At 45.0% G+C, this 26,966-nt stretch overlaps 1 protein-coding gene across 1 annotated transcript in view; it reads right to left on the reverse strand.

The window, feature by feature from the left end:
* Nucleotides 1-2,338: 2,338 nt before the first annotated feature.
* The window catches only part of tmprss15 (transmembrane serine protease 15), an 87,522-nt gene continuing 62,894 nt past the window's right edge, over nucleotides 2,339-26,966 (reverse strand). The window contains exons 17-24 of the mRNA XM_080203205.1: nucleotides 25,058-25,190; nucleotides 17,253-17,348; nucleotides 15,537-15,586; nucleotides 10,375-10,552; nucleotides 8,496-8,677; nucleotides 6,684-6,779; nucleotides 4,318-4,457; nucleotides 2,339-2,500 (exon numbers count right to left, since the gene is read on the reverse strand). Of these exons, the coding sequence (XP_080059331.1) occupies nucleotides 2,339-2,500; nucleotides 4,318-4,457; nucleotides 6,684-6,779; nucleotides 8,496-8,677; nucleotides 10,375-10,552; nucleotides 15,537-15,586; nucleotides 17,253-17,348; nucleotides 25,058-25,190 (1,037 nt within the window). The remainder of the gene's footprint in view (nucleotides 2,501-4,317; nucleotides 4,458-6,683; nucleotides 6,780-8,495; nucleotides 8,678-10,374; nucleotides 10,553-15,536; nucleotides 15,587-17,252; nucleotides 17,349-25,057; nucleotides 25,191-26,966) is intronic.

Below are 26,966 nucleotides of genomic sequence, written 5' to 3' on the forward strand. Positions count from 1 at the left end.
GAACTGGACCCTGACATATAAATACTGTGGCTGCAAGAAAAGGGCCAGAGGCTGGGAATCCTGCAGTGAGTAGCTCACTTCCTGACTCCCTAAAGCCTGTGCACCATCTACAGAGCATGAGACAGGAGTGTGATACAATACTCTTCACTGGTATGGGTGAGTGCAGCTCCAACAACACTCAAGAAGTTCAACACCATCCAGGACAAATTGATTGATACCCCATCTAGCACCTTAAACATTCACCCCCTCCATCACTGATGCACAGGGACAGCAGTGTGTACCATCTACAAGATGCACGACAGCAAGACTCCTTCGACTGCACCCTCAAAACCTGCGGCCTCTACCAAGTAGAATGATGAAGGACAGCAAATGTATGGAACACGCTTGCCTGCAGGTTCACCTCCAAGCCACACACCACCCTGAGTTTGAATGATATCATTGTCAGGGGAGAGGGGTGGGGAAGTGAGGAAAAACACAGAGGGTGGTGACAGTCTGGAATGGTGGAGGGTGGTGGAAGCGGGATGCCTCACATCCTTTAAAAAAGATACCTGGATGAGCACTTAGCACATCATAACACTCAGGGTTGTGAGCCAAGTGCTGGCAGAGGGGGTTAAGTGGGAGTTCAAGTATTTCCCATGGGTCAGTACGGACTGGATGGGCCAAAGGACTTCTTCTGCACTGTATGTATCAAATGGAACTCTTTCCCTAACAGCACTGTGGAGTACCTACACTACAAGGACTGCAGCGGTTCAAGAAGATGGTTCGCCTGACCTTCTCAGGGGCAATTAGGGATGGGCAATAACTGCTGACCAGGTAGTGACATTCATATCCCAGGAATGAAAAGCAGGCATTTTACATGAGTTTGCTAAGGCCATTAATTACCAGTGGAAATCAAACCTGTCAAAGTTAGATGTGCAGTAGTTGATTCTAAAGATGTGTTTAATGGAAACTATGCTGAAATTGATTGTTATTAAATTATTATTTAATTTTATAATTAATGGGACATTAATAAATGTGTACATTCAAATTGTTGCTTAATGGACATTTTAAAAAGGGAACTCTATACAATTCATTCATGTTGACACCACTGTTCACATGACATGACCCCTTCCACTCCCTCTCTCTGTCCACCTCAGGGACAGTGCTCCGTCACATTATTCTGATCATCATCAGAGCCCTTCTTCTGTCAGTGACTTCTTGTCCAGTTCAAATGCAGTAATTTCTGGAATCTTAGGATAATCAACCAAACCCTTTAGGGGCGGCACGGTGGCACAGTAGTTAGCATTGCTGCCTCACAGCACAAAGGATCCCGGGTTTAGTTCCGGCCAGGGGTGACTGTGTCGTGTTTACATATCCTCCCTGTGTCTGCATGCGTTTCCTCCGGGTGCTCTGATTTCCTCCCATACTCCAAGGGGGTGCAGGTTAGGTGGATTGGCCGTGCTAAATTACCCCTTAGGGTCAGGGGACTAGCAGGCTAAATATGTGGGATTATGGGGATTGGGCCTGGGTGGGCTTGCTGTTGGTGGAGGCTCCATGGGACCAATGGTCTCCTTCTGCTCTGTAGGGATTCTTGATGACCCATCCTTTTTGTTCATCTAGATGTTGTCCTTTAGTGATATCATACAGAGACCCGAGGTCACTATCTGGATGTGTAATCGCTAGAAGTGGTGTTCCCAGGTATCTGCTATCCTTGTCCTTCTAGGTGGCAGAAGTCACAGGTTTGGAATGTGCTGTCAAAGGAGCCTTGGTTAGTTGCTGCAATGAACGTAAACTGCTGGCACTGTGCACTGGTGTTGGAAGGAATGATTAGACAAGGTGATGAATTGGGTGCCAATCAAGTGGGCTGCTTTGTCCTGGATGGTGTCGAGCTTCTTAAGTGTTGTTGGAGCTGTACCCATCCAGACAATTGGAGAGTATTCCATCACACTCCTGATTTGGTACCTTGTAGATGGTGGACAGGATTTGGGGAAGTGGGGGGTGAGTTACTCACTGCAGAATTCCCAGCCTCCGACTGATTATGTACCCACAATATGTGGCTTGTCCAGTTTAGATTCTGGCCACTGGTAACCATCAGGATTTTAACAATGGGATATTCAGTAATGTTTTGAACATCAAAGGGAGGTGGTTAGAGTCTCTCTTGCTGGAGAAGGTCATTGACTGGCACTTCTGCGGTTTGAATATTACTTGTGCACGATTTTAAATCAAATGGAACAACCAGCTTTGAGAATGGCAGAAACAGAGCACACAAGGGAATTTTATGTGGCCACATTCACCAGTGTACTACCAGAGAAAACAAAATCCTTTGGTGTTAAAGTGATCCCAAACTCAGCCGCTGTGTTCAATCATAAATAAGAATATCTTGTATCCAATCCACGAATTCTGTAACACGTGCATAAACCCCTGGACTGTGGGGCAGCCCACATCCATGTCCGAACGAGGTTACACCAGCCAGGAACCACTGACTGCCCTGTTTACAGATGAGAGGGCCTCCAGAATCTCCCTAAGTACAAAAACAGGAATGTTGAAAATGACATTTACATACTGACCCTCCTTATCTCTCAGTCAGCTTCTGAAGTGCTACCCATATTCACAGGATCACAGATTACTACAGCGCAGAAGAGGCCCTTTGGCCCATTGAGTTGACACTGATACATGAAAGGCCTTGACCTGCCCAGCTAACCCCACTTGCCAGTACTTGGGCCATAGCCTTCATATTAATGGTAGGATTTTCATTTCCAGCCTTGTGGGGTGCTACAAATCCAGCCCAATGAATAAGTCTTGAGATGATCGACTACTGTTGTCTCAACAAACATACAATAATTTCCAAAAGAGTAAGAATGGAAATGGTCGATCCGATGGTCTTCAGGGTCATCCAGACTCAAAAAGATGGTTCTGTTTTCTCTCTCCCCAGATGCTGTTCAATCTGTTGAGATTTTCCAGCATTTGCTCTTTTTGTTTCCAGTTCCAGCAACCACAGAAATTTGCTTTTATCTCAATGGTTGATCTGTTTCTGGTGGTGTTTCGATGGACAGGATGTTGGCCAGAATAGTGGGAGAAATTCCTGCTCTTTGATTATATGGGAGAGGTGATGGCCTGGTGGTATTATCACCAGCCTATTAATCTAGAAACTCAGCTAATGTTCTGGAGAGCCGGGTTCGAATCCCACCGCGGCAGATGGTGGAATTTGAATTCAATGAAAAAAAAATCTGGAGTTTAAAATCTACTGATGACCATGAAACCATTGTCAACCGTCGGAAAAACCCATCTGGTTCACTAATGTCCTTTAGGGAAGGAAATCTGCTGTCCTTACCTGGTCTGGCCTACGTGTGACTCCAGAGCCACAACAATGTGGTTGACTCTCAACTGCCCTTGGGCAACTAGGGATGGGCAATAAATGCTACCCACGTCCAACAAATGAATAAAAATAGGGAAATCTTTCATGTCCCCTTGAAGGATAGATAAGCAGTCCTTGTTTTGAGGGCTGTCTGATTCAAGGGATTGGATCTCTGATAGAACAGCAATGCCTAGGTGCTACACAGCTGTTCCAGTCCAGAATATGTGTTGAAATCCTTGAACCTATGACCTCCTCACTTTGTTGCCAGCTGATTAGAATGTGAGAGCTGGTATGTTGGGTTGGAGGAAATTGCGGATGAAGGGTTTGGTGTGAACCCAGTGAATTTGTAAACAAAGATTTAACTTAAAGTAGGACGCAAGTGAAAAAAGACACGTGGGCCGGAATTCTCTGGCCACTCGCACTGGCTGGATTCTCCGGTCCCACCAGCAGCACACCCCCACCCATTAGTTTCCTGCCGACATGGGGTGAAGTCAGTGGGAATTTCCATCGACAGAGAATCCCGCGGCTCGCAAACAATGTGCTACCTCCTGCCAGTGGGAAACAGGGGGCTGGGAGGTGGGAGGATCTCTCCCCTGGTGTCTGGTCCCTTTAAGGGGCGATCTTCTCAAAGGATCACGTGACCACTCGGGCATCAAGTTGGGGCTTCACTCCAACTGGTTTGGGCTTGACCCAGCAGTTAGATCCTAGAGTTACATCTGGAAGCATTGAATCTGCATCACCCTGTAAATAGCTATTTTCTGTTAATAAATATTTATATTTTGTTCTAAATTGGTGGAGCCAAGTTGTTACAAAACTGTTTTGCGTTTGAGCCAGGGATCATTTTGTTGAAAAACCCAACATCTAAACAGAGCAATGTGACAAGAGATCCTCAGTATATCGGGCACCCTCGGCTGAACTGGTTATTGTTACACCTGGTAATTTGGAGCACCTTTCTCTTTGTGGTGCTGGCACAAAGGTTTTACCTGGCATGTGTCCACACCTCCGCCTTCATAGCCAGCGCAAATCATGTTTTGTGTAATGTTATACTGCGGCAACTGCTCCTGACACTTCCGATTGGACACGAGGGGGACCGCAGCCTCCTGCAGGACACTTGCTGGTGGCCCTAGGTGAAGAAGGCAAAAGGTAGATCAGATACAAGAGCTGGAGAGGGAAAACGATCCCTCAATTTGTCGTGATATGTGAGAACACTGGAGCAGGCTGGGTAGCTCAGTGAGTGTGTCCATCTGGTCTGATTCCCTGAGCATTCCTTAATGATCCTTTATTTGTGACAACTATCTATTACTTTTGAGACTATTCTGGATTGTGCCTCAACAATACTTTGTAAATTCCATATTCTGCTCATGCACAAGGAATGATTTTCTGATTTCCCTTTTAATATTGTTGCAATATTTTGTCCTATATACTGTGTAAAAATGTAATACCACTGAAAGAAAGAATTTGGATATCGCTATCATGTTGTAAAACCATGCTTCACGTCAAAAATGACTATCCATATTTCTTCGGCTGAAATCACTGGTAAAGTTTTTAAAAAGTGAGCAATACTATTTCAGTGATTTAAAACCCAGCTTTCAAGATGGGTGAATATTAAATTCACTGCACACTGCAAATTGCACCACCATTGTAATGGAGCCAGAGGCCAGATTTTTACCAGCACGCCCACCCCAATTCCAGGGGGCGGGCGAGGCTCGGAGGACGGCATTCTCCATTGGCCTCAGGCGAGATCGTACGAATCTCGGGCGGACGTTCCCGTAAAACTCCATCCAAACTGTCTAGAAGAACCATCAGGGGAGCAGTGAAGTTAGAGGAATGTCAGTGGCCCCCCTCAGGATCCATTCACAAAACATCCAGTGATTTAAATCATCCAAAACAACGGGTGTACTCAGCTAGGTACCGGACAAGGCATTCGCTACAACTCCATTGGACATTGGACTGTCTGAGAGAGGAACTCTTTCCAGCCATAATCTAAACCATGGATCTGGAATTAAGTTGCTTTGACCATGTTTGGGTAACTGCTCAGTTGGTGTGATGGAATCATGTGATGAACCGACTATTCTATTTTTGTGTTATAAGAAACTGCTTAGATCTAAGCCACAGTTCATAAGAGACACTAAAGAAGAAGCTACTTGAGTGGACACTATCTCTCTCTCTCTTTCTCTCTCTCTCTCTCATTCTATCCATCTTGCAAGCTTGAGCTCTACCTGTTTGACCAGCTAAACACCACACGCAGTATCTAAAAACGAACCCCACGACAGCTGACTCCAGCAAATCAAGTAAAAATCCACCATCACAGAACTGAGAAAGATATTGGTTTAAAAAAGAAAGCATGTACTTTTCTCAATTTCTTTGAGCATTTGTTCATGAGTTTAAAGGGTTTTGTATATTGGGGGGGAAATGGCTATTTGACTGGGTGAGTTGGCTGGGGGTAGGACACCATGTGACGAAACCTCTAGTGATACGTCCAATCAGAGAAAGGTTTCCAACTTTGGTTGGACTTATCTCTGGAGGTTTGATCACCTGCTGCTGGCACCTTCTTGGAAACTCCAGCATTTTATCCCCCCTTTCCTTATCTTTTCTCCCCCTTTGCTTCCCCTTTCCCACTTTTTTCCAATTTGACCTCTCTCCCACCCACAATTCCTCTCTCCCTACCACATCTTCAGCTGTCACAGCTTACCCTCTGATTTTCAGTTTCTCTACCATTTGGTTATTCACACCCTCTATTCGCTCTATGAACTGCCATTAGCAGCCTTTCTCCTTGTTTTTGTGGCAATGACTCACCTTTCATTCCCTCACCCTGCAGTATAAATACAAAGTAAAGTTTATTTATTAGTCACAAGTAAGGTTTATATTAGTACTGCAATGAAGTTACTGCGAAATTCCCTAAGTCACCATAGTTCAGCATGTGTTGGGTTAATGCACCCTAACCAGCACGTCTTTCAGAATGTGGGAGGAAACTGGAGCACCCAGAGGAAACCCATGCAGACACGGGGAGAGCATGCAAACTCCACGCAGGCAGTGACCCAAGCCGAGAATTGAACACAGGTCCCTAGCACTGTGAAGCAGCAGTGCTAACCACTGTGCCACCATGCTGCCCCAATTTCTATTGCTCTCTTTTAGCTTTGACAAAGGGTCATCTGGACTCGAAACGTCAGCTCTTTTCTCTCCTTCACAGATGCTGCCAGATCTGCTGAGACTTTCCAGCATTTTCTCTTTCATTTGCAAACCTGGAGAACAGCTGACCCGAAATGAGAAACTAGTATCCCTCAAGGGTAAGCCTCTCTTCTGAGACACGCCTCCTCCACACTATTGTATAAAGTCCTGCCAAGCTTACCATACTTCATCATAGCACCCCAACCGGCTATGTTGCACATCATTCCCGGTAGGAATTGCTGCGTCCTGTCTGGAAGGCATATCGGCTGGATAAACTCTGAAAAACAAGCAATCACGACTTGTAACCAAACCATTCACTGCTCTCCTAAAGCGACGGGGAGATGGGGAAGGGGGGTGGCGGGGCGGGGCTGGTGGGGAACCACCTCAACATGTTTACAAACACAGAAACTAGAAGCAAGGGTAGGCCATTTGGCCCTTCGAGCCTGCACCGCATTCGTTTTGAGCACGGCTGATGGTCAAATTCAATACCCTGATCCTCCCCATATCCCTTGATCCCTCTTGCCCCAGGAGCAAAAGAGACATTGCAGATGTTTGAGCAAAGGTGAGGAGTCAGGAAGATTCCTTAACTGCAGTGCGAAGCTGAGTGTTTGAACTGTTTTTTTTTTAAATTTGTTCATGGGATGTGTGTGGTGCTGACTGGGTCAACATTTCACCCTCCCCCCCGCGCCTCCACCAAGGGCATTTAAGAGCCACCCACATTACTGTGGGTTTGGAGTCACATTTGGTTTAGACCAGGTAATGACTGCAGATCCCCTTCCCGAAAGGGCATTGATGAATTAAATGGATTTTTCCTGACAATGGTTTCATGGTTACCATTAGATTTTTATTGAACTCACATCCTACCATCTGCCATGCTGAGATTCGAAGCCAGGGTCTTTGGATCACTAATCCAGGGACAATATCACTACGCCACTGCCTCCCCTTTACACTGTTCTACACTGCTTTGATGCAGATACTTTCACCACACATTGTGATTGTGGGGATAATGATTGCTAATGCTCTCTGGTGCTGCCATCCAATTCAACAGTGCCACACTTTCTCAAGCGACCGCTGGCATTATTTCAACCAGCACATTTATTTTTTCGCCTCTCTTGCTGCCCAATTTCCTCCCAGCAGCAAGCTAGAGGGTAACAAACCTGTTTTCAGGCGTGGACTTGCACAGGCCAGTTCAATCTGGCCAGTCCTAGCCGACAGGACCCAGGGAGACCCCCAACTTCTTTTCTTTGAAACGATGTTGTATTTCTTTTAACTTTAAAGTTCATTTATTAGCGTCACAAGTCGGCTTACGTTAACACTGCAATGAAGTTACTGTGAAAATCCCCTCCCCCTAAACACAGTAAGAAGTCTCACAACACCAGGTTAAAGTCCAGCAGGTTTATTTACCTGTTATAAACCTGTCAGACTTTAACCTGGTGTTGTGAAACTTTTCACTGGGAAATTTTCGCCATTGATTCACAGTTGCAGGGTCAAAATCCTGGAATTCCCTCCCTAACAGCATTGTGTGTCAACCCACAGCACACGATTCAAGAAGGCAGCTCACCACCACCTTCTCAAGGGGCAGCTAGGGATGGGCAATAAGATGCTGGCCAGCCAGCAACGCCCATGTCCCACAAATGAATATAAAAAAAAGTTAATTCAACAAATCTGGAATTTAAATGCTATTGTCTGCAATGATGACCATGGGACTAATAGATGCTTGTTTCCTTCAGGGGAACAATCCTTCACCTGACCCGGTTTGTTCTACATGTGGCACCTGAGCCATAATAATGTGCTGATTCTGAAATGACTGAACAAGCACTTAGTTGTGTTCAAGGGGATCAATCACCACCACTAATAGGCAATTAGCTAAATAAATAATACATTAAAGGCCAGAATCCAGACAACACAAATTGCCCTCCACACCCTCCCAAGTAAATACCCCATTAGCTTGCAGCAAGGGGAGACAGAGTGGATTGAAATGCAGCTGACATACCCGTGTAGTTCACTGGAGACACCAGATGCATCAAGGCGATATCACTGTCCTTGGTCCGCTTGTTGTAGTGAGAATTCATCATGATGCGGTCAATCAGCTGACTCTGCGTCTGTGGGTAGGTAAGATTCAGCTGTGTGTGCAGGCCCAATACTGCCTTCCAGCGTGAGGGTTCAAGGTTTCTCCTGATGATGAGAAGGTTATCTCACGTCAAAACTCTTTATTATCGCGTCTCCTGCTCCCTAGCCCTCTCTCACAAATCTTTTCACGCTACTGCTATGCAGGGCAAGTCGTGTTTGACGAATTTGCTGGATTTTTATGAAGATGTCACGAGTGCGGTAGACAGAGGGGAGCCGCTGGATGTGGTGTTTTTAGATTTCTAGAAGGCGTTCGATAAGGTGCCTCACAAAAAGTTGCTGCAGAAGGTTAGGGTGCACGGAGTTGGGGGTAAAGTTCTAGCGTGGATTGAAGATCGGCTATCTAACAGGAAGCAGAGAGTTGGAATAAATGGGTGCTTTTCTGGTTGGCAGTTGGTGACTAGTGGCGTGCTGCAGGGATCGGTGCTGGGGCCTCAACTGTTTACCATATACATAGACGATCTGGAGGAGGGGGCTAAGCAAAATTTGCTGATGACACGAAGATGAGTGGGAAAATGAATTGCGTGATCAAAAAGTTAACAGGATGCTAATCTTCACCGTAAGATACTTAGAATATAAAACTTGCGGAGAGGCTACGAGAAGTGGAGAAGGTTAGTCAGATGACGGCTGAAATTTTGGCAGGAAATTTCCTCTTAATCTATCCTCATTCACCATGGTAACCTTAAAGGAATACAAGTGTTTCGGTGCATAAAATAGAGACTGGAATGCTGGATAAACCCAGCAGGTCTGGCAGCATCTGTGGAGACAAACAAGGTTAACATTCCAAGTCTACATAACTCCTCTTCAGAACTGAAGAGAGGGAGAAATGTGATAAATTATATAATCCGAGGGGAGGGTGGAGGAGGGGGAGCAGAATAAAAGGTTGGAGCTCAGGAGAGATTGACAAAAATGTCATAGGCACAAGACAAAGGAATGTTAATGGTGGCATTAAGGATTAAAGAAGGTGCTGACAGTTTAAGTTTATTTATTAGTGTCACAAGTAGACTTACATTAACACTGCAATGAAGTTACTGTGAAAATCTCCTAGTCGCCACACCCCGGTGCCTGTTCAGGTACAGTGAGGGAGAATTTAGCTTGGCTAATGCATCTAACCAGAATGTCTTTCAGACTGTGGGAGGAAACCAGAACAGCCAGAGGAAACCCACGCAGACATGGGGAAAATGTGCAGACTCTGCACAGATAGTGACCAAGCCCAGAATTGAACCCAGGTCCTAGGGAGCATATCCTGTCAGCTAGAGCAAAACCCTTCAGGAGTGGGGTCAGAAACACATGAAACAGAAGCAAGACTTGGCACCAGTCCCTTCAATCCTGTCCAGCCATTCAATATGATCATCGTTGATCAATGTCAGCCTAGCTGCTTTTCAAGGAAGCATTTATTCTCACAAGAGCAGTGAAAGTCTGACATTCTTCCCCATCTCCAAGAACTATGGAAAATTTCAAAACTGAGATTGATGGATTTATTGAGATTTACTGAACCAAATCAGATTGACGGAGTTAAAATACACGTCAGGCCGGAACTAATTGAACCACACAGCAGACTGAATGGCCTTGGCCTAATCTTATGTTTCTGAACTAGTGGTTACTGCTCTCCTTATCGTCTTTGAAGCTCTCAGATCCCTTCTTATTGGTATTGTGCACCAAGCCTTTCCCTCACGGAGCCCGTGGCTGTGACAGAATGGTGATGTGAACAGTAAATGTCGGGAAGGTATCGAGACAGGGCTTACCCATAAACACAGTGAGCCGCTGAAACAATCCACTGCTCGCTGAGTAGCGCGGCCCCACACATATGACGACCGCCAAAGTGAAGGGACACAATCCAGGGCCAGCTGCCTTCGATGGCGTCCTTACCACCGACAATCCTCCCAACAGCACCCTTGGGTGAGACCAGGATCTTCCCACAAGCTAAAGGGAGGAAGCATAGAGTCATAGAGTCACAAAGGTTTACAGCAGGGAATCAGGCCCTTCGGCCCAACTTGTCCATGCTGCCCAGCTTTTACCACAAAGCTGGTCCCAATTGTTCACGTTAAGCCCTTATCCCTATATACCCGTTTTACCTATCTAACTGTCTAAACGCTTTTTAAAAGACAAAATTGTACCCACCTCTGGCAGCTTGTTCCAGACACTCACCACTCTCTGTGCCCCTCTGGACACTTTTTTATCTCTTCCATGTCACCTGAAACCTATGCCCTCTAGTTTTAGACTCCTCTACCTTTGGGAAATGATGTTAACTATCTAGCTGATCTGTACCCCTAATTATTTTATAAATCTCTATAAGATCACCCCTGAGCCTCCTGTGCTCCAGAGAAAAAAGTCCCAGTCTATCCAACCTCTTCTTATAATTCAAACCATCAGGTCCTGGTAGCATCCTAGTAAATTCTAGAAACCCTACAGTACAGAAAGAGGCCATTTGGCCCATTGAGTCTGCACCGACCACAATCCCACCCAGGCCCTACCTCCATATTCATGCATATTTCACCCACTAATCCTCTAACCTATGCATCTACGGTCAATTTAGCATGGCCAATCAATCTAACCCACACATCTTTGGGCTGTGGGAGGAAACTGGAGCAGCCGGAGGAAACCCACGCAGGCACGAGGAGAATGTGCACACTCCACACAGACAGTGACCCAAGCCAGGAATCGAACCCAGGTCACTGGAGCTGTGAAACAGCAGTGCTAACAACTGTGCTGCCGTGCCGCCCCTGGATAAAATTTTTTAAAAAATCACAGAATCGTAGACCCGAATTTTCAGGATGGTGAGGGCTGGCCCTGCTGGCTCCAACAACCACACTGCCAAGTTACGTTCTGACAAGTATTGATTGGCACAAGGCAAGACTTGTGTGGGGGGGCAGGATTAGTAAATTTGTGGATTATACAAAGATTGGCCAGATGGTTAACAGTGAGATAAAGCGTCTTGGGCCTCAAGAAGATAAAGACGGGATGGTCAAATGGGTGGATAAGTGGCAGGTGGAATTTAACTTTGAACAGTGAGAGGAGATACATTTTGGAAGGGGTAATTTGACAAGGAAGGGAGAGGTTCTCCCAGTCCGCTGTGCTGCTTAAGTAGTAGAGCAGATCGGGAGACATGAGCGGCAGGATTTCCGCTGGGCGTCACGCGCGTCTTTGAGCCCAAGATTTTTGACATATGAGCTCCACACCGAAAATCAACGTGGAACTGATTATCATGTGCAAATGTCATGGCGACAGACATTTCCATAGGATTAGCAGAACCAGGACTGAATTCTCCAGGCCCACTATCCTCCACCCTTTCCCCCCCCCAACATCCCAAAAAAGGGTCAGTCACCAGGGGTCATAGGTTCAGGGTGAGGGGCAGGAGGTTTAGGTGGGACATGAGGAAAAACGCTTTTACCCGGAGGGTGGTGGATGGTCTGGAATGCGCTGCCTGGGAGGGTGGTGGAGATGTGATGCCTCACATTCTTTGAAAAGTACCTGAAGGAGCACTTGGCACATCATAACATTCAGGGCTATGGGCCATGTGCTGGCAGGTGGGATTAGGTGGGCGGCAAGTGTTTCTCGTGTGTTGGTACAGACTTGATGGGTCAAAGGGCTTCTTCTGCACAGCATGGTTCTATGGCTTATGCATTCTGATTGACTGGCAGCTCTCCAATTCCTCTACAGTGCTGCAGTGGCCAGAAGAGGCACCAACTTCCAGGAACTGGAGGCCCAGCGAAGCTGCCGAGTTCCGAATGTTGGGAGAATAGGGAATGCCTGGGCGGTCACAAGGGAGATAATCGGGGTCTTATCAGATAGATTGGGGTAGGGGGTGTGGAGAGAGATCACGAGGTTTCTGGAACTTACGGAGAGATTGTTTGCAGTCAGAAGGGGGTTTCCGGTGGAGGTGCACCCAACTCCTTCTATCCATCAGTATGACTCAACCCCTTCCTCAGTAAGACATACTCTGGGTATTACACTTCATCACAGCTTTGCCCTCACTGAATTTAATTGTTGGACTGGGGAGCTTGGCAGAGTCAAAGGACATGTTGCAAAGTTGGAGACAGACCCACCCCATTTTGGATGGAAAACCTTGAACTTACCATGAGACATTCTGCCTCTGCCATGTTCCTTTGCTTGGGAAGAGGAAAATCTGTCTCTAAGTTCCATCATTACAAGTTTAGGCGCACACTGTGGGTCCAAGTCCATTGCGGTTAGTTCTTCCCTCACATTAACTAGTGATGCCGAAAATGACGTTGCTCCCCAGTCTCATTAAATGTTTATAAGATATCGGAGCAGAATCAGGCCATTCGGTCCATCGAGTCCGCTCTGCCATTCGATCATGGCTGATATGCTCCTCATCCCCATTTTCCTACCTTCTCCCCATAACCCTTCAACCCATTACCTTTTAAAAATCTGTCTAACTCCTCCTTAAATTTACTCACCGTCCCAGCATCCACTGCACTATGGGATTCACAAACCTTTGGAAGAGGTAGATTCTCCTCAACTCTGTTTTAAATTTGCTACCCCTTATCTTAAGACAATGACCTCTCATCCTAGAATGCCCCATAAGAGGACTGCATGGTGGCACAGTGGTTAGCACTGTTGCCTCGCAGTGCCAGGGATCTGGGTTCAATTGCAGTCTTGGATCACTGTCTGTGTGGAGTTTGCACATTCTCCCCATGTCTGCACGAGTTTGCTCTGGGTGCTCTGGTTTCTTCCCACAATAAAAAGTCTGACAACACCAGGTTTTAGTCCAACCTATTTATTTGATAATATACCCACATCATTCTTCCCACAATCCAAAGATGTGCAGGTAAGATGCATTGACCATACTAAATGCATGGGGTTAAGGGAACAGGGCAGAGGTGAGGGCCTGAATGGGATGCTCCTTTGGAGAGTCGGTACTGACTCAATGAGCTGAATGGCTTCCTTTTATAGTGTAGGGATTTTACTGTTAACCCTTTACCGTTTGTGTCAGATATTTAAGTTTCAGCTTTGACTCAGTGGCAGCAGTAACCTTTCTAAGTCAAAAGTCTCAATTTCCATTTTAGACAATGAGTATGTTAGCTGGGCTGACAGTCCCATGTTGGACTGAGGGAGATGTTGTCTTTGGAATGAGATATTAAACCTGAGGCCGTGTCTTTGCAAATGAATGCAAAGATTGCATGGCAAGATTGGTAGAATATCAGGAGAATTCTCCCTTGTGTCTGAACCAATATCAACACCGCTAAAGCAGGTTAAAGAGTCATAGAGTCAAAGAGGTTTACAGCATGGAAACAGGCCCTTCAGCCCAACTTGTCCATGCTGCCCTTTTTAAACCCCTAAGCTAATCCCAATTGCCCGCTTTTGGCCCATATCACTCTATACCCATCTTACCCATGTAACTATCTGAACATTTTTTAAAAGATAGAATTGTTCCAGCTTCTACTACTACCTCTGGCAGCTTGTTCCAGACACTCACCACCCTCTGTGTGAAAAAATTGCCCCTCTAGACACTTTTGTATCTCTCCCTTCTCACCTTAAACCTATGCCCTGTAGTTTTAGACTCCCCGACCTTTGGGAAAAGATCTTGACTATCTAGCTGATCTATGTCCCTCATTATTTTATAGACCTCTATAAGATTGTCCCTCAGCCTTCTACGCTCCAGAGAAAGAAATCCCAGTCTATCCATCCTCTCCTGAGAACTCAAACCATCAAGTCTAGTAACATCCTAGTAAATGTTTTCTGCACTCTTTATAGTTTAATAATATCCTTTCTATAATAGGTTGACCAGAACTGTACACAGGTTGTTTGGTCATTTATCTGATTTTTGTTGTGGGAGTTTGTTGTGTGCAATTTGGCTGCTGCATTTCTTATATTACCATGGTAACTATCCTTCAAAAATATTTCATTGACTGCACAATGTTTTGGGAGGTTGTGAAAGGTATAAATGAAAGATTATTGCTTCTTTTTTTTCCCCTTTTGTTAATTCTTTTATTCCGTCACCCAGCCTTGCAGCACTGAAAGGAAGGAGCACAGGACATCCCAGAGAGTTAGCTGCTTCAGCCCACTTACTGCGGAAACCTTCATCCGCGCTTTAGTTACTGCTAGACTCAACCGCTTTAATAGACTCTCGGCTGCCCTCTTATCATTGATCCTCCTTAGAGTTTAACCATCCAAAAGTTCTACTTGAATCACGCCAAGTTTCTGTTCACCATCACCCCTGTGCTGAACTGGACTACATTCCTGGGTCACAGAAATGCCTCAAATATAAAATTCTTATTCTGCTCTTCAAATCCCTCAATGATCTCATCCCTCCCGATCTCTGTAACTTTCCTTCAGCCCTGTGATCTTTCAAGAATCACTGTGGGGTGGCATGGTGACACAGTGGTCAGCATTGCTGCCTTAGAGCACCAGGGACCCAGGTTCAATTCTGGCCTTGGGTAACTGTGTGGGGTCTGCACATTCTCCCCGTGCCTGTGTGGGTTTCCTCCAGGTGCTCCAGTTTCCTCCCGCGGTCCAAAGATGTGCAGGGTAGGTTGATTGGCCATGCTAAATTGCCTCTTAGTGTCAGGGAGATTAGCAGGGTAAGTACATGGGGTACGAGGATAGAGCATGGGTCTGATTGTTGTTGGTGTAGACTTGATGGTTCATTTAGCCTCCTTCTGCACTGCAGGATTCTATGATTGTATTCTATGAATGAGATCTATGCCTCTATTTAAACTAAGGATTGCAGACAAAGCTCTCAATAAGATGCTTTTGCTTTTATCTCAGGGACATTCAGGACTGCAATGATACACATCCCAGTGGGACCTAACTGCAATGCAAGTGTGTACGTGCTGCATTTTAAATTCCATTTCCAGTCCTCTAGGCAGGCTGTGAGCCGTCATGTTAGAGTTATAGGAGGGAGCAGTTTGCTTCTTGGGAATTAACCCTCGAGTTATTTACTCACATTTCTTGTTGCAGTTCAGGTGCACAACGGCATTGTCAAAACATACCTCACTGGAAGGCAAAAAGAATGAAATGACTTAACGCAATGTCACTTTCACTCCTTGTGACTGCACGCTGACACACAGAAATCCACCCATAACATCAATTACAAATGTCAACATCACTCTCAATCAGACTACTGAGAAAAAAAGTACATTTTTACAGCAGAAGCAATGTGCGATCTCACTTCCTTCAAACAATGCAGTTTCTCCCATGAAGCTGTTGATTTACACTAAGATGAATACCTGCACTCTAGCACTCTCTCCCTGTACCTCTCCGCCTACCAGTCCATACCATTCTCCCTTAAATCCCCCTCTCTCACCAGGGTTTTTGGTTTCCCTTCCTAATCTGCCATTTAGTTTGGAAGTCACAAAGTCCACTTGGTATTGCTGATTGCACATCCCAGTATGAGAAGACTTTGCATCTTTACCTGGGATGTTGGAAAATCTGTGGATTGGAGTATTTGCTCAGAGTTTCTTAAGCAGTAAAACAATTCTTTCTGGTTGTACCACAGCTTGGTATGGTTCCTGCTCTGCCCAAGACTGCAAGAAACTACAAAAGGTCGTGAATGTAGCCCAATCCATCACACAAACCAGCCTCCCATCCATTGACTCTGTCTACATTTCCCGCTGCCTCAGCAAAGTAGCCTGCATAATTAAGGACCCCATGCACCACAGATATTCTCTCTTTCATCTTCTTTCTTTGGGAAATAGATACAAAAGTCTGAGGTCACGTACCAACCGACTCAAGAACAGCTTCTTCCCTGGTGCTATCAGGCTTACCTTGCATTAAGTTGATCTTTCTCTACACCCTAGCTATGACTGTAACACTACATCCTGCATTGTCTCTTTTCCTTCTCTGTAAACAGTATGTTTTATCTATATAGTGTGCAAGAAACATACTTTTCATTGTATGTTAATACATGTGACAATAATAAATCAAATCAAAGCAAATCAAATCAAAATCAGTGATTTGCTGCTGAGAATCTAACTGTAGGCTATACTCCTTCAGTGTCAGTCCATGTGTAATGTTACAACAATGACAGAGACAGAAAATGGGCAGAGAAAAGCTTACAGGAGAGACAGTTTATTTAAAACAGTTACCGCCAGGTACTCAAATAAGCAAGAGATGTCTTTTGATCTCTCGCTGTCTATCTCTCTCTCTGGAGGTTGCTGTTTGGGGCTGTCAGAAGACAGGTATCTCTCTCTCTCCCTCTCTCCAGAAGTGTTAAAAAAACTCTAGGACTGTTAACAAGTACCAGCACATAAGCCGGTGATGTTTGCTCACTCACTTTGAAGAGGAGTTTCAGTCTATAGGAGGACTATTGCTTGAATTGGAACTCATAGAGATATGTTAGCAGTTAAGAATTGTATCTGGTCATATTTAAGTATTTCAGTTGATAAAGGTTAAGTTAATTATAGTTAAGCTGTTTTGTTAAATAAAGTTTATTTTCAAGTGTGCCAATAGAATCACATCTGGAATGAAACACTTTATCTTCACATTAATTCCAAAATAGAAAATCTAGTGGGGGGGTCTAGTTAGGCTTCGTAATACACTTTGGGGTTTCTGATCCATATCTAATGCAGTCATCTCAAGGGCAACCTCGGATGGACAATAAACCCTGATCTTGCCAGCAATGCCCACATCCCATTAATCACTTAAAATATGTTTCAACTACCTTGGTATAAGTGCTGGGCCTCCATTTGGATTCTTATCCACTTTTACAAAGGGCTCATTGCCATCAGCAGAAGTTGTTGATGTTTTATTGCTGTTCCTGTCAGCGTGAAAATGAAAGATTAAATGGAAGGTTTAGTAATCACATAGATTTAAAAATCACTCAAGCTGCTATGAGAGAAACCGGAGGTCTTTATTGAAGTCAACCCAAATAAGCATCAAGGCCTAGCTGCAAGGGAGGAAACCATAGAATTTAGGTTTGTTTATCTAAAAAAGGCCTGTAGGCTGAGAGATTTCATTAAATCAGATATCTGAATATGAGAGAAGTGATTGGTACTGGGGCCAAGAATTGAGTAAATCGAGACACAAGCTGAGATGTTGAGGCTAACCTGTAACAATAATGAATTAGCTAAAATTATTAAGTATTCGCACTGCTTGGATATTATAATTAAGCAGGTACGTAATTATTGTTTTATTATCTGTATCGTATGCATGACGTAATCTTAATAAATAATTGTTAGTGGATGGAGATAACTCATATACCTTGACTAGTATTTGTAATTACTTGTAACTGAATTTGAAACTATATCTGCTTGTGGTGTGTTCCTGCATTCTATACTCTGGCTACGTACAGACTGTGACCTGTTACTTTCCAGGTCCCAGTTATCCTTTGCATTAAAACAGCTGCTAAGAGAATTCCGTGACTTGATCTGGTTACATCAAGGGAACAAATTTGTAATCAATCAAAAGGCTGAACGTCAAAGCCCGCAACACTAAACAAATGTTTTAAAACACTTCCACTTTCTTTCAATTTATCAAGATTTAAAGCCTATTATTATGCACACACAATGTGGAATGATAAACTGTAGGTATAAATTTTAAAGTATAAACTCAAAAAGGATACTTGTCTGCAACACAAAATAGAGTTAAGAGGTCAGGTGATCATTTTTCCCTTCTCTCTCTGGAGATAGAACATAGAATCCCTACAGTACAGAAGGAGACCATCCAGCCCATTGAACCTGCACTGACAACAATGCCACCCAGGACCTATCTCCCTAACTCCACATATTCATCTCACTAATCTCTCTGACACTAAGGGACAATTTAGCATGGCCAATCAACCTAACCTGTACATCTTTGGGCTGTGGGAGGAAACCAGAGTACCCCGGAGGAAACCCACGCAGACATGGGGAGAATGTACAAACTTCACACAGTCACCCGAGGCTGGAATTGAACCCGGGTCCCTGGCGCTGTGAAGCAGCAGTGCTAACCACTGTGCCATTGTTCTGCTCCTCATGGATCTTATTAAAATGTATAAAATTCTGACAGGGTTGGACAAACTGGATGTGGAATATTACTTTCCCTGTCTTGGCGGGGGAGGGGGAGTTCTAGAACAAGAGGCCACAGTCTGAATGTATAGGTTGTGCCATTAACCTCTGGAATTCTCTACCCTAGAAGGCTTGGAGGCCTCCTCTGAATATATTTAAGATAGATACAGTTAGGCTTCTAGACACTAAAGACATCAAGGAATATTGGGAGAGAATGGGAGTACGGTATTGAGATAAAGGATCAGGCGTGATCAGGCTTGAAGGGCTGAATGGCCTACTCCTGCTCCTTTTTTTATGTTTCTAATTGCATCCTTGCATTGTGGTGGCACGGTAGCACAGTGGTTAGCACTGCTGCTTCACAGCTCCAGGGTCCTGGGTTCAATTCCCAGCTTGGGTCACTGTCTGTGTGGAGTTTGCACATTCTCCTCGTGTCTGCGTGGGTTTCCTCCGGGTACTCCGGTTTCCTCCCACAGTCCAAAGATGTGTGGGTTAGGTTGATTGGCAGCGCTAAAATTGCCCCTTAGTGTCCTGGGATGTGTAGGTTTGAGGAATTAGCAGGTAAATGTATAGGGAATATGGGGGTAGGGCCTGGGTGGGTTTGTGGTCAGTGTAGACTCAATGGGCCGAAGGGCCTGTTTCTGCACTGTAGGGTTTCTATAATTGTTTCAAGTCTTCATCCCAGGGAAAAGTAAGTGTAAGAAAGAAATCTTGAAACCATGCTACTTCTGGAATCACTGGTTTTATCTGAGTGTGTTTATCCATGTGAATGTGAGCACAAGTATAGTTGCGTATATCCAGGTATTGAGCAATAAACGTTTATCTTTCTTTTAAGACTTACAAGGAAACCTGTCACTTGCCTGCTTCTGACAAGTAAAGCACTTATAAATTATAAAAGCTATTTTTCTTCAAATATAGTAGTCATGTGAGAACCAAAGGGGAGTTCTGCTCATCATTTCTCCTCTGTCTGTAACACTAGCCTTTCCTGCTCTGCAAGTTCCCTGTGTGGTGAACTTCTCTATTGACCCAATTCATTTCACCCAATGGAGACATGGAAATGTGGAGGACAGAACAGCCAGCAAAACAGTTTGAGTGAAGGTTTGTGGACAATCCCTCCTCAGCTGGTCCTCTCAGTAACATAACTTATTCAAGAATTTGCATTTATCTAGCATCCAATACAATCTGAAGGTGTCCTAAAGTGCTTTTAGGCTATCTTATTCTTGAATCAAAATCACTGTTATGGAAATAAGGCCACCACTTTAAATGCGGCAAGTTTGAGTGGCATGGTGGCACAATGGTTAGCACTGCTGCTTTGCAGCGCCATAGACCCAGTTTCGATTCCGGCCTTGGGTGACTGTCTGTGTGGAGTCTGCATGTTCTCCCGTGTCTGCGTGGGTTTCCTCCAGTGGTCCAGTTTCCTCCCACAGTCCAAAGATGTGCAGGTTATATGAATTGGCCATGTTAAATTGCCCTCAGTGTGAGAGGGATTAGCACGTAAATACATGGGGTTACAGGCATTGGGACTGGGTGGGATTGTAGTCAGTGCAGGCTCGATGGGCCTAATGGCCTCCTTCTGTACTGTAGGGATTCTATTCTTTTCTATTCTAGTTCCAGCAGTCGTTTTATCTTCTGGGGTTGGCAGAACAGTAAATGTTGGTCCAAGATACAGGGAGGACCTCCCTCTTCTTCTTTGTGTCCTTCTGAGAGGTTAGATGGAAACTTTGCTTAATGTCTCACACAGGAAATGTCATCTGGCAATGCAGCACTCCTTTAGCACTGCACTGGGAGTGTCAGCCGAGATTACGGCTGGGATTCTCCAATCTCCTTCGCCCTATCATCGCCGCATGCGAGGATGGAGAATTTGGCGTTCAGTCAAGATTCTATTCTCAGCAGTGGAACCGGAGAATCTCAGCTATGGGCGAGACTGGAGGATTCGAGCAACATGTTCAAATGTTTGGTGTGGCGGCTGAAACCCACACTCTTCCTCCTCCTAATTTCAGAGCCCGTGATTTACCATCCATTAGAATTATTAGGAAATTCTGGGGCCAAGAATTGGGTAGAACCCTGAAATCTCAGCATGTAACTCTGAGCAGGAAAGGACAGAAAAAAAAACCCTGAATGAATTGCGGAGAAGAAACAAGAATATTGTAAAAATACATAGCGAGATAAAGTGAGCGTTTGAAAGACAGTTGATGCAATTTAACGTAAGTACTACACTGTAGACATAACAATGACAGATGAGAGTAAAAGGTTGATTTTCAAAGCCCGGGTTAGCAGTCAGTTTTCACTAAGTGACAATTGTAGTGACACTGCCGGTGATTACTCCCATTCATTGGGGCACCGTGGAGATTTGATGGAAATTTAGGCTCCAGTTAAGCTATCAAAAAAAAGGTTTTCAGATACAAATAGTGATCAAAAGGTTAACAGGATGCTAATCTTCACCGTAAGATACTTAGAATATAAAACTTGCGGGAGGCTATGAGTAGTGGAGAAGGTTAGTCAGATGACGGCTGAAATTTTGGCAGGAAATTCCCTCTTAATCTATCCTCATTCACCATGGTAACCTTAAAGGAATACAAGTGTTTCGGTGCATAAAATAGAAACTGGAATGCTGGATAAACCCAGCAGGTCTGGCAGCATCAGTGGAGACAAATGAGGTTAACATTCCAAGTCTACATAACTCCTCTTCAGAACTGAAGAGAGGGAGAGATGTGATAAATTATATAATCCGAGGGGAGGGTAGAGGAAGGGGAGCAGAATAAGAGGCTGGGGTTCAGGAGAGATTGACAAAAATGTCATCGACGCAAGATAAAGGAATGTTAATGGTGGCATTAAGGATTAAAGAAGGTGCTGACAGTTTAAGTTTCTTTTATTAATGTCACAAGTAGACTTACATTAACACTGCAATGAAGTTACTGTGAAAATCCCCGAGTTGCCACGCTCTGGTGCCTGTTTGAGTACACTGAGGGAGAACTTAGCACAGCCAATCCACCTAACCAACACACCTTTTGGACTGTGGGAGGAAACCAGAGCACCCGGAGGAAACCCACGCAGACATGGGGGGCCTTATTTTACCATTTTGATTCTAAGTGCTAAATTGATCCTTGTGTTAGGGGACTAGCAGGGTAATTGTGTGGAGTTACGGGATAGGGCCTGGATGGGATTGTGGTCTGTACAGACTTAAAGTTTAACTTTTTTTTAAGTTTAAAATTTATTTATTATTATGATAAGTAGGTTTACACTAACACTGCAATTAAGTTACTGTGAAAATTCCCTAGTTGCTACACTCCGGTGCCTGTTTGGGTACACTGAGGGACAATTTAGCATAGCCAAAGTACCTAGCCAGCACGCCTTTCAGGCTGTAGGAGGAAATCGGAGCACCCGGAGGAAAACCGTACAGACACAGGAGAATGTGCAGACTCCACGCAGACAGACACTCAAGCTGGGAGTTGAACTTGGGTCCCTGGCGTTGTGAGGCAGCAGTGCTAAATACTGTGGCACCGTGCCGCCCCAGTAATATAAAGGTAAAATAGCAGATTTGTTATTTCGAGAACAAGGCACAGTGTAAGAAAAACTAGTGACAGGTAGTACAGTATGGGGTTGTTGGGGAGATGGGGTGGGGGGGAGCAAGAGGCAGAGTGTGGGGATGGTACATCGGGAGGGACCATGTTGGAAGCAGTGAATACAATGAACCAAATTGAATAGAAGTGTGGGTTCTTGGACAGTGAGGAGACGGGATGTAAAGGGAGAGGAGCTGCACCTTCTGCGACTGCATGAAAAGATGCCGTGGGAAGGGGATGAATGGTGGGGGTGATGGATGAGTGGGCCAGGGTGTCATTGACGGAGTGGTACTTGCAGAATGCTGACAGGGTAGTGCGTGGAAGGTGTGTTTCGTGGTGGCATCATGTTGGACTGAGTGGAAATGGCAGAGTAATCTATTGAGTGCGGAGGCTGCAGGAGTGAAAGATGAGGAGAAGAGGGGCCATATCTTGGTCCTGAAAGAACAAAGAACAAAGAACAAAGAACAACCCAGCACGGGAAACAGGCCCTTCGGCCCAACGAGCCCGCGCCGCCGCATCGCCCTACACCTATTCTACCCTGCATGTCTACGAATGGGACCCTACTCAGTCAGATTCAGGGAAGAAATAGTGTCAATTTGGTGGAAACCAATTAGCCTAAGAGCACATCTTTGGGGTGTGGGAGGAAACCCACGCAACCACAGGGAGAATGCGCAAACTCCCACAGACACAGGCCCAAATCCATGTATCTGCACAGCTAGCAGTGCTAGTCACTGAGCTGTTGTGGAGCCCGTCTATCGGTCCAGGATCAAGCACACACACCGACATGAAGTACTAGGCCACTCCTGGACTTCCAAGAGCAGCCCACGCACGACCCGCCGTGTGCATGCCCCTCGCTTGACACGAGGTGGACCTCCACCTGTGGAATAAAGACAAAAATATTAATCATACAGCCTGCCCTTCCGGTGTCTCCCGAGGTTTAACCCTATTTAATAGCCCCTACCATATCCCTCCATTCTCGTTTCACTCATGTGCCTATCTAACTGCATCTTAAACGAGTCCAACGTGCCTGCCTCCACCACCCTACTCGGTAGCGCATTCCAGACCCCCACAACTCTCTGCGTAAAGAACCTTCCTCTTACCTCCAAATTATACCTCCCCCCCCTCACCCTTAAGTGATGACCTCTTGTGTTCGTACCCAGTCTAGGGAGCAGTCCCTCACTATTAACTCTATCTATTCCCTTCAGTATCTTATATACCTCAATCATGTCCCCTCTCAATCTCCTTCTTTCCAAGGAGAATAGCCCCAGTCTCTTCAGTCTCTCCTCGTAACCCAGTCCCCCCATGCCAGGCAACATCCTGGTAAACCTCCTCTGCACCCTTTCCAGAGACTCCACGTCCTTCCGGTAATAAGGTAATAAGGGAGGAGAAAAGGTGAAGGCAGAGGTGCGGAAGGTGGGTTTGGCACAATTGAATGCCCTGCCAACAACAGTGAGGAGGAAGTCTCAGTTCAGGAAAAAGGTAAACATGTCCGAGGCATTGTTTCCGAAGGCGGCATCATTGGAACTGAGGGTGCAGAGGCGGAGAAACTGGGAGGATGGGATGGAGTCCTTACAGGGAATGGGAGTGAGGAGCAGTAGTCAAGGTAGCTGTGGAAATTGATGAGTCTATAATGAATATTGGCAGTCAGTTTATTGCCTGAAATGGAAATGGAAAGGTCATGGAAAAGAAATGCTTGAGATGGACCACGTGAAGATGAGAGAGGGGTGGAAATAGAAGCAAAATTGATAAATCTCCAGGTCCAGATAAGAGCGTGAAGTGGCACCAAAAAGCATTGATGTTACAGGAAAAGAGTACGGGAGAGGGCATGAATAGGACTGGAACAAGGAATGTTCCATATCCCCCACAAAAAAACAAGCATTACTGGCGCCCATGCGGATACCCAAAGCCACAACTTTTATTTGCAGGATATGCGACAAGTTAAAGGAGAAATTGCTGAATGTATTGAGAATATTGTGTGCATGGAATGCTTTTCTGGCTAATCTCTGCCTTGTATCCTATTGAATCCAAAACACTGTTACCCATATCCTAATTTTTTGCAGTTTCATTCATCTATTGCTCCATGTACATTGTTTCTTGATCCAGTAATGCCTTGGTTTTAAAATTCTCACTCTTATTTTCAAACACTTATATTTTCATTCGTGGGACATGGACGTCACTGGCTGGCCAACATTTATTGCCCATCCCTAATTGCCTGAAGGCAGTTGAGATTGTTGTGGCTCTGGAGTCACGTGTAGGCCAGACTGGATAAAGACAGCAGATTTCCTTCACTTAAGGACATTAGTGAATCAGCTGGGTTTTTCTGACAATCTGGAATGGTTTCATGGCCATCAGTAGACTCTTAATTCCAGATTTTTTTTGTATTGAATTCAAATTCCACCATCTAACATGACAGGATTTGAATCTGGGTCTTCAGAACATTCGCTCAGTTGCTGGATTCATAGTCTATTGATAATACCACTAGGTCATCGCTTCCCTCCACTCCGGTCGTGTTTTCTTTCCCAATGTCTGTGACCTCTTCCACCCAGCCCTACTACTCTCCAAGATCACCACCCACCTCTATATGGACTCTATTGCATCCTAGAATTTCAATATTGGTAGTCATTTCTTCAACTGCCTCGGCGAAAATCTCTGAAATGTCCTCCCTAAATCTCTCCATCCCGTTTTCCTTTACTCCTCCTTTGATTCCCACAAACCTATCCAGTTGATCTGGCTTGGGGGCATCTCTTCTGATACCTCCTCAGTGTAGTGTGGCTCAATGTAAAACTGTTTCTGATAATGTTCCCATGGAGTATATTGGCATGTTTGATCACGTTAAAGGTGCGATATAACTACAAATTACTGCTGAAGATGCTGAAAGTTTTTACACAATATGACTAAATGCCAATGACAAAACTATACCTTACCTGAAGCCCAATTCCATACATAGCAAAGTTGATATCTTCTCTGACCAATTGTCTGCACATGCTGAGAACCATTGAGTCTTCATCTTGAACTGCACCAGCCCGTCACTGCTCTGAGATCCATTCAACAGGCGCACTGGGGGTTTGAACAGAAAATGAGAAACTGAAGACTTCCACAAGAATCACAGAGGGGACTGGGTATTCAATACTGAGGATGCCTGGAGGCTCATTGAGCTGAAGGGATGTTCACACTGGCCATGGTGCAATGAATCGCTGTAATGTCCTGGGTTAGGGGTTGTGTGTTTTAAACAAAAAAATGTGATTTGCATATGCAGATTCAAACTGATAGTGACAAGGTTTATTGTAAGCGCTCTTGTCTATACAGAGTGGAAACTGAAACTAAACAGCCACCTGTGAAACACCCTAGTGGCATCATCACTGAACCATGTTATCTGCCCTTAAAGTAATCATGCAATTACTTCAATTTATAACAATCCCTGCTCCAGGAACAACTCACATCAGTGTCCTAGGTAGAACTATGATCAGCCCCTTCAGCAATGATCTCCAACATAGTATCAGACACGGGGGTGTTCGCTGATGATTGCGCAGTGTACGGCTCCATTCACAATACCTGTCCACTGAAGCTGTCTGGGCCCGCATGCAAGAAAACCTGGGTAACGTTCAAGCTTCAGAGGTTTGCGGCATGGAAACCAGCCCTTTGACCCAACTTGCCCATGTTGCCCAGTTTTTACCGCGAAGCAAGTCCCAATTGCTCACGTTTGGCCCATATCCCTCCATACCCATGTGACTGTCCAAATTCTTTTTAAAAGACAAAATTGTACCCACCTCTACTACTATCTCTGGCAGCTTGTTCCAGATACTTACCAACCTCTGTGTGAAAAATTTGCCCCTTTGGACCTTTTTGTATCTCTCCCCTCTCACCTTAAACCTATACCCTCTAGTTTTAGACTCCTCTACCTTTGGGAAAAGATATTGACTATCGAGCTGATCTATGTGCCCCTCATTATTTTGTAGACCTCTATAAGATCATCCCTAAGCCTTCTACATTTCAGGGAAAAAAATCTCAATCTGTCCAGCTTCTCCTTATAACTCAAACCATTAAATCCCAGTGAATCTTTTCTGCACTCTTTCTACTTTAATAATACCCTTCCTTGGCTGATGGGTAGCATGAACATTTGGGCCATGTAAGTGCCAGACAATTGATATCTCCAGCATCTCCCCTTGACGATGAACATCATTATCATTGCTGAATCTTCCACCATCAGAACACTAGGGTTGTCAATGACCAGAAACCTAACTAAACCACCTTCTAAATGCTAATTAGGAATGAACAATAAATGGTGGTCTGGCCATGCGATGTTCACACACCGTGAATGAACAAAGAAATACATTTCGCCATTTCAGGCACCTGAGGGAAAATTTCAACTCAAAACGCTGCTAGGAGACTGAGCGAGTGAGCAGTTAAAAGGTCCCATGCAAGTTAAATCTTCTGATCATCATTGTCTTTGGCACACTATAATTGCATGACACTCTTTCAACAGGTTATTGCTTAGTCACAAGTAGGCTTACACTAACACTGCAATGAAGTTACCGTGAAAATCCACTAGTCGCCACATTCCGGCGTCTGTTTGGGCAGACTGAGGGAGAATTTAGCATGGCCAATCCACCTAATCGGCACACCTTTTGTACAGTTGGAGGAAACCGGGGTACTTGGAGGAAACCCATGTAGACACGAGGAGAATGTGCAAACTCCACACAGACAGTGACCCAAGCTGGGAATCGAACCTGGGTCCCTGGCGCTGTGAGGCAGCAATGCTAACAACTGTGCCACCGTGCCACCAACGTAATTGCTTAATGCCACCAATTATACAACTTCCAAGATCTAGGAAAT

The sequence above is a fragment of the Carcharhinus amblyrhynchos genome, chromosome 15 (assembly GCF_965287045.1).
Source record: "Carcharhinus amblyrhynchos chromosome 15, sCarAmb.v2.hapA, whole genome shotgun sequence".
Lineage (NCBI taxonomy): Eukaryota > Metazoa > Chordata > Chondrichthyes > Carcharhiniformes > Carcharhinidae > Carcharhinus > Carcharhinus amblyrhynchos.